This window comes from Scyliorhinus canicula, chromosome 9, assembly GCF_902713615.1.
Source record: "Scyliorhinus canicula chromosome 9, sScyCan1.1, whole genome shotgun sequence".
NCBI classification, from domain to species: domain Eukaryota; kingdom Metazoa; phylum Chordata; class Chondrichthyes; order Carcharhiniformes; family Scyliorhinidae; genus Scyliorhinus; species Scyliorhinus canicula.
This window is the reverse complement of record NC_052154.1, coordinates 103,779,316-103,791,479: the sequence shown is the minus strand read 5'-3', so window position 1 is coordinate 103,791,479 and position 12,164 is coordinate 103,779,316. Positions and strand designations below refer to the sequence as shown.

At 50.3% G+C, this 12,164-nt stretch overlaps 1 protein-coding gene across 1 annotated transcript in view; it reads left to right on the top strand.

The window, feature by feature from the left end:
- The window catches only part of LOC119971585 (CD151 antigen-like), a 74,169-nt gene that overhangs the window by 47,366 nt on the left and 14,639 nt on the right, over nucleotides 1–12,164 (top strand). Inside the window, exons 4-5 of the mRNA XM_038807354.1 lie at nucleotides 5,678–5,752; nucleotides 9,308–9,412. Of these exons, the coding sequence (XP_038663282.1) occupies nucleotides 5,678–5,752; nucleotides 9,308–9,412 (180 nt within the window). The remainder of the gene's footprint in view (nucleotides 1–5,677; nucleotides 5,753–9,307; nucleotides 9,413–12,164) is intronic.

Genomic DNA, 12,164 nt, shown 5'->3' with positions numbered 1-12,164 from the left:
AGGGCCAGCCAACACCCTCAGGGCCAGCCAACACCCTCAGGGCCAGCCAACACCCTCAGGGCCAGCCAACACCCTCAGGGCCAGCCAACACCCTCAGGGCCAGCCAACACCCTCAGGGCCAGCCAACACCCTCAGGGCCAGCCAACACCCTCAGGGCCAGCCAACACCCTCAGGGCCAGCCAACACCCTCAGGGCCAGCCAACACCCTCAGGGCCAGCCAACACCCTCAGGGCCAGCCAACACCCTCAGGGCCAGCCAACACCCTCAGGGCCAGCCAACACCCTCAGGGCCAGCCAACACCCTCAGGGCCAGCCAACACCCTCAGGGCCAGCCAACACCCTCAGGGCCAGCCAACACCCTCAGGGCCAGTCAACACCCTCAGGGCCAGCCAACACCCTCAGGGCCAGCCAACAGCCTCAGGGCCAGCCAACACCCTCAGGGCCAAGCAACATTCTGGTGAACCTTCTTTGCACTCTCTCAAAAGCTTCCACGTCCTTTTGATAATGTGATGACCGGAACTGCATGCAATACTCCAAATACAGCCTAACCAAGGTTTTATATAGTTGCAACATGATTTCCCAACTCCTGTCCTCAATGCCCCGGCCGATGAATGTAAGCCTGCCATATGCCTTCTTAATCACCTTGGACACTGCGTTGCCACTTTTGGGGAACTGTGGATCTGCACACCCAGATCCCTCTGTATGTCGATGTTCCTAAGGGTACTGCCATTTACAGTATAATTCATACCGAGATTTGATCCTCCAAAATGCATCACCTCACACTTGTCCAAATTAAACTTAATCTGCCATTTCTGTGCCCAAGTCTCCAACCTATCTATATCCTGTTGTATCCTGACAATCCTCGGCACTATCAGCAACTCCACCAATCTTCTTGTCATCTGCAAACTTACTAATCAGACCACCCACATTTTCCTCCAGATCTTTTGTATATACTACAAACAACAGAAATCCCAGTACTGATCCCTGCGGAACACCACTAGCTACAGATCTCCATTCTGAAAACACTCTTCCACCACTATTCTCTCTTCTATAACCAAGCCAGTTCTGTATCCATCTAGCCAGCCCACCCCGACTCCCATGTGACTTTAGTTTTTGTACTAGTCTTCCATGTAGGACCTTGTCAAATGCCTCACTAAAACCATATAAACTACATCCATAGCCCTTCCCTCATAAATTTTCTTTGTCACCTCTTCAAAAAACTCAATCAGGTTGGTGAGACATGACCTTCCCTGTACAAAACCATGCTGCCTGTCACTAACTCGTCCATTTTCTTCTAAATATGCACATATTCTGTCCCTCAGTAGCTTCCCTACCACTGACATCAGGCTCACCGGCCTATAATTTGCTGGATTATCCCTGCTTCCTTTCTTAAACATTGGCTATTCTCCAGTCCTCTGTGACCTCGTCTGTGGTCAAAGAGGATGTGAAGATATCTGTTAATGTCCCAGATTTTTCTCCTCTTGCCTCCTGCAATAACCTGGGATAGATCCCATCCGGCCCCAGGGACTTGTCTACCTTAATGCAATTTAGGAGACTCAACACTTCCGCCTTTGATATATTGACGTTCTCAAGAGCATTCACACATTTATTCCTGACCTCAACATCTGTCATGTCATTCTCCCTCGTGAATATCGATACGAAGTACTTATTAAGGATTTCACCCACTTCATAGAATCATAGAATTTACAGTGCAGAAGGAGGCCATTAGGCCCATTAAGTCTGCACCAGTCCTTGGAAAGAGCACCCTACCTAAGCCCATACCTCCATCATATCCCCACACCATCACCCTATCCCTGTAACCCCACCTAACCTTTTTGGACACTAAGGGCAATTTAGCGTAGCCAATCCACCTAACCTGCACATCTTTGGACACACTTCCTGTGGTTCCATGCATAATTTCTCTCCACAGTCCTTGAGTGGGCCTACCTTTTCTCTTGCTACCCTCATGCACCTAATATATGCATAAAAAGCCTTGGGATTATCCTTGACCATGTTTGCTAAAGATATTTCATGGCTCCTTTTAGCCCTCCTAATTCCACGTTTAAGTTCCTTCCTTCTTTCACTGTACTCCTCAAGGGCTTCATCAGTTTTTAGATGCCAAACCTATTGTATGCTTCTTTTTTCCTTTTGACTAAGCTTATAATTTCTCTTGTCACCCATGGTTCCTGAATCCTGCTATTTCTATCCTTCATTTTTGCAGGGACATGCCTGTCCTACATTTATATCAACTGGCCTTTAAAAGCCTCCCTCCTGTCAGACGTGGATTTGCTCTCAAATAGTCGCTCCCAATTCACATTCCCAGTTCCTGTCTAATTTGTATGTAATTGGCCCTCGCCCAATTAAACACCTTCACCCTCGGGCCGCTCTTGTCCTCATCAATGACTACTCAAAACCTTATGCAATTATGGGCCGGGATTCTCCCCTACCCGGCGGGGCGGGGGGGGGTCCCGGCGTAGCGGAGTGCCGCCAACCACTCCGGCGTCGGGCCTCCCCAAAGGTGCGGAATTCTCCGAACCTTTAGGGGCTAGTCCCGCTCCGGAGTGGTTGGCGCCACGCCGAATGGTGCCAAAACCGGTGCCAACGGCCTTTGGCGCCCGCCGCCCGGCATCGGGGCTGGCCGAAAGGCCTTCGCCGGTACGCGAAGCCCTTCTGGACTGTGTATGCTGGGGTTGTGGGTTAAAGGAAATTTCTTTGCTTTCCTGGGACCGGGCGGGGGGGGGGGGGGGAGGGGATTGAGACCCGGGCAAGGGCCTCCACACTGGCTGGTTTAAGCCGGCCAGTGAACAGGAGTGAGATGGGGGAGGGGCTGTGGCCATCAGAGCCTGGTTGAACAGGTTTCGATGAGCCTAGCCGGGGTGAAAAGTTGGGGGAAGGGACCAATACTGGGTGAGGTGTTTGAGAGGAAGTGGAGGGGAGAAGTCTAGGAGGGGGGATGGGGGTTTACAATTCATGGGTGTCTTCATGCACACTTTCGGGAATTGGATGGCCTTTAATATTAGCGGGGGGGGGGGGGGGGGGTGTTGACTATATATGTTAATGGTGACTATGGGTGATTCCTGATTCCTTTTTGTTTATTTTATGTTTCTGTTGTCATGCGGGCTGTTGTTTGAGGTTGCTGGGAGGATGGGATCATTGTTGTTAAGAAGGGGATTGACATTGTATTCATTACCATTTACTATTTGTTGGTGGGTGTAAATTTTAAATAAAATGTGAAAAAGGAGAATAAAAACATTAAAAAAAAAAGCCCTCCTGTACACATCTTAACAAATTTCTCCCCATCCAAGCCCCCGGTTGTAAGGAATTCCCAGTCAATATGGGGGAAGTTAAAGTCTCCCATCACAACTAGCTTGTTTTGTTCCACCCCTCTTCAGTATCTGATTAGCCAACTGCTACTCTGTCTCCTGCGGGCTGATGGGAGGTCTATGATACACTCCCAGCATTGAGATTTCACCCTTCTTATTCCTGAGCTCCACCCACAATGCCTCACTACAAGATCCCCCCAATGTGTCCTCCCTCAACACAGCTGTGATCTGCTCCTAAATCAGCAATGCAACCCCCCCCCCCCCACCTCTTTTGTTTCCCCTTCTGTCCCACCTCAAACATGATATCCTGGAATGTTAAACTGACAGTATTGTCCCTCCTTTAACCGTGTCTCTGTAATTGCAATTACATCATAGTTCCATGATGTGGAGATGCCAGTGTTGGACTGGGGTGGACACAGTAAGTCTTACACCAGTTTAAAGTACAACAGGTTTGTTTTGAATCGCTAGCTTTCGGAGCGCAGCTCCTTCCTCAGGTGAATGAAGAGGTGGGTTCCATAAACACATATATAGACAAAGTCAATGATGCAAGACGATACTTTGAAAATGAATCTTTGCAGGTAATTAAGTCTTTATAGGTCCAGATGGAGCAACTGGAGAGAGGGATAATCACAGGTTAAAGAGGTGTGAATTGTCTCAAGCCAGGACAGTTGGTAGGATTTTGCAAGCCCAGGCCAGATGCAGGGGGGTGGTGAATATAGTGAAACATGAATTCAAGGTCCCGGTTGAGGCCGTACTCATGCATGCGGAGCTTGGCTATCAATTTCTGCTCGGTGATTCTGCGTTGTCGTGCATCCTGAAGGCTGCCTTGGGGAATGCATAGCCGAAGATCAGAGGCTGAATACCCTTGACTGTTGGAAGTGTTCCCCCACTGGAAGGGAACATTCCTGCCTGGTGATTGTTGTGCGATGACCATTCTACATGGATACCATCATTACGCGTGAGAACACCATCTATCAGGTATGTGGTACATACTCGTGTGACTAGGCCAACGGTGTCTACCTCATACGCTGCAGGAAAGGATGTCCCAAAGCGTGGTACATTGGCGAGACCATGCAGACGCTGCGGCAACGGATGAACGAACATCGTGCGACAATCACCAGGCAGGAACGTTCCCTTCCAGTCGGGGAACACTTCAGCAGTCAAGGGCAAAGCCTCGCACTCAAAGTATCATTGACTGTGTCTATAAATGTGCTTGTGGAACCCACTTCTTCACTCACCTGACGAAGGAGCTGCGCTCCGAAAGTGATTCCAAATCAACTTATCATAGTTCCATGCAGTAATCCAGGCTCTCAGTTCATCTGCATTGAAGCAAACACACTCCAGACCTACAGTCCCGATGAGCCCTGTGGCTTCCCTCGGCCTGTTCTTACTGTGCGCTATGTTTATCTCAGTCTCTCTTTTTCCCCCAGTCTCTACACTTACTAGTCTGCTGTTCCGGTTCCCACCACCCTGCCACAGTAATTTAAACCCACCCGAACAGCACTCCACAGTAAACCTCCCGCCCAGGTTTTGGTGGCCTTCCAGTTCAGGTGCAACCCGTCCTTCTTGTACAGGTCCCACCTTCCCCAGAAGACATCCCAGTGATCTATATATCTAAATCCCTCCCTCCTACACTAGCTCTTTAGCCACGTGTTCAACTGTACTATCTCCCTGTTCCTAGCCTCACTAGCACATGGCATGGGGAAGTAATCTTGAAATTACTACTCTAGGGGTCCTGCTTTTTAGCTCCCGACCTAACTCCCTGAATTGTCTTTGCAGGACTCTCGGTGTGATGTTTTGGGGGGGTTATCTCTCTCTCTTTCTCTCGGTGTGATGTTTTGAGGGGGGGGTTTCGTTTTCTTTCTCTCTCTGATGTTTTGGGGGTTCTTTCTATCTTTCTGTCTCTTTCTTCCTCGGTGCGATGTTTTGGGGGGGTTCTCTCTCTCACTCTTTCTCTATCTCTGTGTCTCTTTCTCTCACTCATTCAGTGTGATGTTTTGGGGGGTTCTCTCTCTCGTTCTCTCCTTTTCTCTTCCTCTGTTTCTCAATGTGATGTTTTTGGGGGGGGGGGGGGGGTTCTCTCTCTCATTCTCTGCCTCTTTCGCTCTGTTTTTCTCCCTCTCTTTCTCTCAGTGTGATGTTTTGGGGGTTCTCTCACTCTGTCTCTGTCCTTCGCTTTCTGACTCTTTCTCTAACGGTGTAATGTTTTGGGGGTTCTCTCTGAGATTTTGGAGGGGGTGCTCTGTCTTACTGGGATATTTTAGGGTTCACTGTTTCTCGGTCTGTGTTTGGGCTTTGATCTGAGCTGTGGGATTTTGACTTGGCAGTAATCGGATGTTCGTTTTTGTGTTGCAGTATTTTGCTTTGCTGCTCTTTATCTTTCTGCTGGAAATCCTGGCTGGAATTTTGGCGTATGTCTACTATCAGCAGGTAAGCTGCCCATTTCAAAATCTATTTTATTCCATCTGTCAAGTTTATGCCCGCCTACCTAACCGGTCCACTTCCCTCTGTAGACTCTCCGGGCGGAAATCAATGGAATAATTTCGAAGTTCATTCGTGGCGGGATTTTCAGGGAGTTTTGCCCCCGGCGAGTTCCCACCGTTATTCAGTGACACTTAGGACACGATTCTCTGGCCGCGTTGCTCTCAAGCAAGAGCACAACGTGGCCGGAGAATCCCGGGAGAGGCTTCCAGCGGATCGCCCAACAGCCTCCCCGCCTTGCGGGATTCACCGAAGTCCCACGAGACGTTGGGAGTCAGAACTCTGCCCAAAAGGGGCGTGACTAATAGACACAGGCGGAAGTAGGTTGTAAACCTACTTCTGACCTACCAGCCCGGAATCCACCGGCCTTCGTCGATTCTCAGGTCTCCCCAGGGACGCTGCAGCCAGGCGCCGGGACCTGGCGGAATGGCACCGAGGGAGGAGGGGCTCCCGGGACATCGGACACTCCTGGGTGGTCAGGGTAAGTGCAGGGTGGCTCCTTGACCCTTCCCCTGGAACACGGGCACCTTGGCACTGCCCAGCTGGCACCTTGGCACTGCCACCATGACACTACCAAGGTGCCCAGGTGGCACTGCCAAGCCAGTAGGTGCACTGTCAGGGTGACAGTGCAAAGGTGCCCAGGTGCTAGGGTGGCACTGCCAAGGGTCAAGGGGTGAGGGGAGCCATGTCCATGAAATGAGGGTGGGGGAGGAGTTTGAAGGGTGGGGGAGTGAAGGGCAGGTAAGTGAAGGGCTTCTGGAAGGTTGAGGGGGTGACAGGTGGGGGTCCCATATTTATAAGTGAGGGTTCACTTCACTAAACCCTATTATTGCTGTCCTTAGATTCCCATTGAACTTTCTATCTGGTAATACTCAGCTCAGGCAGAAGCTACAGAGAATGAAACAGAGTTAACATGATAGCTCAATGACCTCCTTCTGCTCAGAAACCAGAAATTGTTTCTTCTCAAACCACGCTCCCCCCACATGATATACACTTGTTAGTGAGCTACAGACACGGGGCACCCAGTGGGTGAGCTCTGGCAACGATCAATGGTAGAAATTTGATTATCAGTAGATTCATCAGAAAAGTTCCCCAAAATACTTGAGTACAGTAATCGATTAGTGTCAGTGCCCAGCCAATCACTAGCAGCGCACTGTCCCCAGCCAATCACTAGCAGCGCACTGTCCCCAGCCAATCACTGGCAGTGCACTGTCCCCAGCCAATCACTGGCAGCGCACTGTGACCAGCCAATCACTGGCAGCGCACTGTGACCAGCCAATCACTGGCAGCGCACTGTCCCCAGCCAATCACTGGCAGCGCACTGTCCCCAGCCAATCACTGGCAGCGCACTGTCCCCAGCCAATCACTGGCAGCGCACTGTGACCAGCCAATCACTGGCAGTGCACTGTCCCCAGCCAATCACTGCCAGCACATTTTCCCCAGCCAATCAAGACCCAAATAGAGCAGTTCAGTGTCCCACACTGACACCCGGCGTCAAACCCAGGTACAGCAGCTCAGTGTCCCGCACTGACACCCAGTGTCAGACCCAGGTACAGCAGTTCAGTGTCCCATACTGACACCCAGTGTCAGACCCAGGTACAGCAGCTCAGTGTCCCACACTGACATCTAGTGTCGGACCCAGGTACAGCAGTTCAGTGTCCCACACTGACACCCAGTGTCAGACCCAGGTACAGCAGCTCAGTGTCCCACACTGACACCCAGTGTCAGACCCAGGTACAGCAGCTCAGTGTCCCACACTGACACCCAGTGTCAGACCCAGGTACAGTAAGAAGTCTTACAACACCAGGTTAAAGTCCAACAGGTTTGTTTCAAACACGAGCTTTCGGAGCACGGCTCCTTCTTCAGGTGAAGGAGCCGTGCTCCGAAAGCTCGTGTTTGAAACAAACCTGTTGGACTTTAACCTGGTGTTGTAAGACTTGGGGTGAGCACAGTAAGAAGTCTTACAACACCAGGTTAAAGTCCAACAGGTTTGTTTCAAACACGAGCTTTCGGAGCACGGCTCCTTCTTCAGGTGAAGGAGCCGTGCTCCGAAAGCTCGTGTTTGAAACAAACCTGTTGGACTTTAACCTGGTGTTGTAAGACTTCTTACTGTGCTCACCCCAGTCCAACGCCGGCATCTCCACATCATGACCCAGGTACAGCAGCTCAGTGTCCCGCACTGACACCCAGTGTCAGACCCAGGTACAGCAGTTCAGTGTCCCACACTGACATCTAGTGTCAGACCCAGGTAGAGCAGCTCAGTGTCCCACACTGACATCTAGTGTCAGACCCAGGTACAGCAGCTCAGTGTCCCGCACTGACACCCAGTGTCGGACCCAGGTACAGCAGCTCAGTGTCCCACACTGACACACAGTGGCAGACCCAGGTACAGCAGCTCAGTGTCCAGCACTGACACCCAGTGTCAGACCCAGGTACAGCAGCTCAGTGTCCCACACTGACACACAGTGTCAGACCCAGGTACAGCAGCTCAGTGTCCACACTGACACCCAGTGTCAGACCCAGGTACAGCAGCTCAGTGTCCCACACTGACACCCAGTGGCAGACCCAGGTACAGCAGCTCAGTGTCCAGCACTGACACCCAGGGTGCGATTCTCCGCTCCCACGCCGGGTGGGAGAATCGCGGGAGGGCCTCTCTGGCACCCTCCGCGATTCTCCCACCCCCCCCCAAAATGACATGTCGCGTTTTGAGACACGCCACTCGGAGAATCGCGGGCTGCCGTTTTTCACGGCGACCCGCGATTCTCTGACCCGGATGGGCCGAGCGGCCTGCCGTTCCCGACTGGTTCACGCCGGCGGCAACCACACCTGGTCGCTGCCGGCGTGAACATGGCGCCAATACCTTGTTTGTGGCTTGTGGGGGCGGAGAGGGGAGTGAGCACCACGACCGTGCTCGGGAGGGGACTGGCCTGCGATCGGTGGCCACCAATCGTCAGGCTGGCTTCTCAAAGGGACGCACTCTTTCCCCTCCGCCACCCCGCAAGATCAAGCCGTCACATCTTGCGGGGCGGCGGAGGGGAAGACGGCAACCGCGCATGCGTGTGTTTGAGCCGTCAGCCGCGCATGCGCGGGTTGGAGCTGGCCAATCTGCGCTTGCGCGGCTGACGTCATTAGGCGCGCCGGCTGCGTCATTCTCGGCGCGCCGGGCCTTGACGCCAGGGACAAGGCCCCGCGGCCGAGATTTACGGCTCAGCCCTCTTAGCCCCCCGGGGGGGAATAGGGGGCCAGGAGCGGCCTCCAACGCCGTCGTGAACCTCTCCGGGTTTCACAACGGCGTCAGGCCTTGCGGAGAATTCCGCCCCCAGTGTCAGACCCAGGTCCAGCAGGTCGCCCAGATACCTTGCTCCCTTGCCCTGGCCCTCTTGCTCTACCTCGGCCCAGCCTCCCCACCCTGCCGTTGCCATCTCAACCTGCTCCCGGTGCCCTGTCCCCAGTAACTGCGTCCTGTCCCTGGTGTTCCCTCACAAGCTCTGCTTGCTTTTCCAGCTCAGTGATGATCTGAAGACTAATCTGAGAGTGACAATGATCGAGAAATACCGGGTGGATGGAGACAAGAGAATCACCAAGGCTGTTGACAAACTTCAGCAAGAAGTGAGTAATCATCAGCACGCTGACCGGCCAGGGTTGGGCCCAGCCAGAGTGACGGGCCAAGGCTGGCCCTGGCTAGAGTGACCGCCTGGAGCTGGGCCCGGCCAGATTGACTTCCTGGAATTTGGCCTGGCCAGAGTGACCACCTGGAGCTTGGCCCAGCCAGAATGACTTCCTGGAACTAGGGAGGCCAAAGTGACCGACCGGGGCTGGGCCCGACCAGAGTGAGCGACCGGGGCTGGGCCCGGCCACAGTGACATGCAGGAAGAGTAACCACTAGAGACTTGTTGGACTTTACTTGTGTTGGTTCTGGGGACATGATAACAACAATCTCTATTTAACAACACATCTTTAATGTAATAAAGTATCCTATGGAGCAGCATTATCAACTAAAAATGTTTGAGCTGTAAACAGAGTAAAACAACCAAAAGCTTCATCAAATGTTGGGCTCAAAAAGAGTCTTAAAGGAGGAAAGCGAGGTAGAGAGGCATAGGGAGGGAATTCCAGGGCTTGGGCCTAGGCAACTGAGGCATGATCACCAATAGTGGAGCAATTAAAAGGAGAGCAAATATCTGAGAGGGACTGGAGTAGGGTATAAAGATAGGGAGGCTCAAGGTTATGAAGAGTTTTGAAAACGAGAATGAGAATTTAAAAATCAAGACATTGCTTGACTGGAAGACACTGGAGATCAGGGAGCACTGGATGACAGGGAATCAGGACTTGTTACAAGACACAAACAGCAGAGTTTTGGATGATGTCGAGGTTATAGAGGGTAGAATGTGGAAGACCACCCAGGAGTGTTTTAGAATAGTCAAGTCTTGAGGTAACAAAACCATGGATGAGGGTGTCAGCAGCAGACCAGCTGAGACAGGGCCAAAGTTGAGCGGTGTTACTGAGGTGGATGAAGGCGGTTTTAGATACAATGTGAATATGGGGTCAGAAGCTTGGCTCAGGATCAAATGTGACACCACAACAGACTAGATTTTGCAATTACTTTGATAAAAAGACTGAAGGTTTGAGGGGCCGAATGGCCTACTCCTAATTCATGTAGTCATATGGCTTAATCTTAAACCATTAGCAGGGAGAGGGATGGTGTAAATTTGGAGTGGGAACAAAAAATAATGACTTTAGTCTTTCCAATATTTAAAGAAAGGAAACTTGTCACCCATACTGGATGATAGATAAGCAGCCTGATAACAGAGAGAGGCGGTGGTGACGGAGAATTGAAAGTTGTCAGTTGTCATGGCACCTTGGGCTAGCACACAGTCATTTCTAGCGCCACTTGACCACCACAGAGGTGAAATTAGATTTTGGTGGTTTCTTTAGATTTTAGACTTTCAGAAGGCTTTCAACAAAATCTCACATAGCAGATTAATATGTAAATTTTAAGTGCATGGGATTACAGGTAGTGTCTTGAGATGGATAAAAAGCTGGTTAGCAAACAGGAAGCAAAAAGGTGGAATAAATGGGTCTTTTTCGGATTGGCAGGCAGTGACTAGTGGGTTATTGCACGGATCTGTGCTGGGACCCCAATTGTTCTCATTATATATTAATGATTTGGACGAGGGAACTAAATGTATTCGCTCCAATTTTGCAGATGATACAAATTTGAGTGGGAGGGTGATCTGTGAGGAGGATGCAGAGATGCTTCAGCAGGATTTGGACAGACTGAGTGGGTGGATACATGCATGGCAGATGCAGAATAATATGGATAAATGTGAGGTTATCCAATCAGTATCAAAATAGGAAGGTAGATTATTATTTGAATGGGTGCAAATTGAGAGCTGGATACTCAGTAAGACCTTGGTGTCCTTGTGCACCAGTCGCTGGCATTAAAGCAGGCGTTAAAGATGGCAAATGGTATGTTGGCCTTCATAGCGAGGGGATTTTAGTATAGGAATGGAGATGTTTTACTGCAATCATTTAGGGCATTGGTGAGGCCACACCTGGCGTATTGTATGCAATTTTGGTGTCCTTATCTGAGAAAGGATGTTCTTTCTATGGAGGGAGTGCAGCGAATTCCTGGGATGGCAGGACTGTCATATGAGGAGAGACAAAATTGGTTAGGATTATATTGATTGGAGTTTAGAAGAGTGAGAGGGGATCTTATAGAAACTTATAAAATTCTAACAGGATTAGACAGGATAGATTCAGAAAGAATATTCCTGATGATGGCGGAGTCCAGAACTAGGGGTCGTAGTTTGAGGATAAGGGGTAAACCTTTTAGGACTGAAGTGAGGAGAAATTTCTTCACCCAGAGAGTGGGGAATGTGTGGAATTCACTGCCACAGAAAGTAGTTGAGGCTAAAATGTTGTGTTATTTCAAGAAAGAGGTAGATATAGCTCTTGGGTTAAAGGGATCAAAGGCTGGGGGAAAGGCAGGGTCAGAGTATTGAACTTGATCAGCCATGATCATAATGAACGACCGGGCAGGCATGAAGGACTGAATGGCCTTGTGCTTCTATTTGCTATGTTTCTAATTAAAATATTCGAGGTCCTTGGCTGAGCCCAATAAACTAGTCATCTGATTTGTAACTTTATAAGTAATCTTTTATTATGTACCATATTATAATTTTAAAAAATAAATAAATAAATATATATATATATATATATATATATATATATATATATAGAGAAAGAAAGAGAGTGAAGCCAGTTTAGCTCAGTGGGCTAGGCAGCTGGGTCATAATGCAGAGCAAGAGCAAGTGTGCGTTCAATTCCCGTATCCGTATAATATGGATACGGTATAGTATTC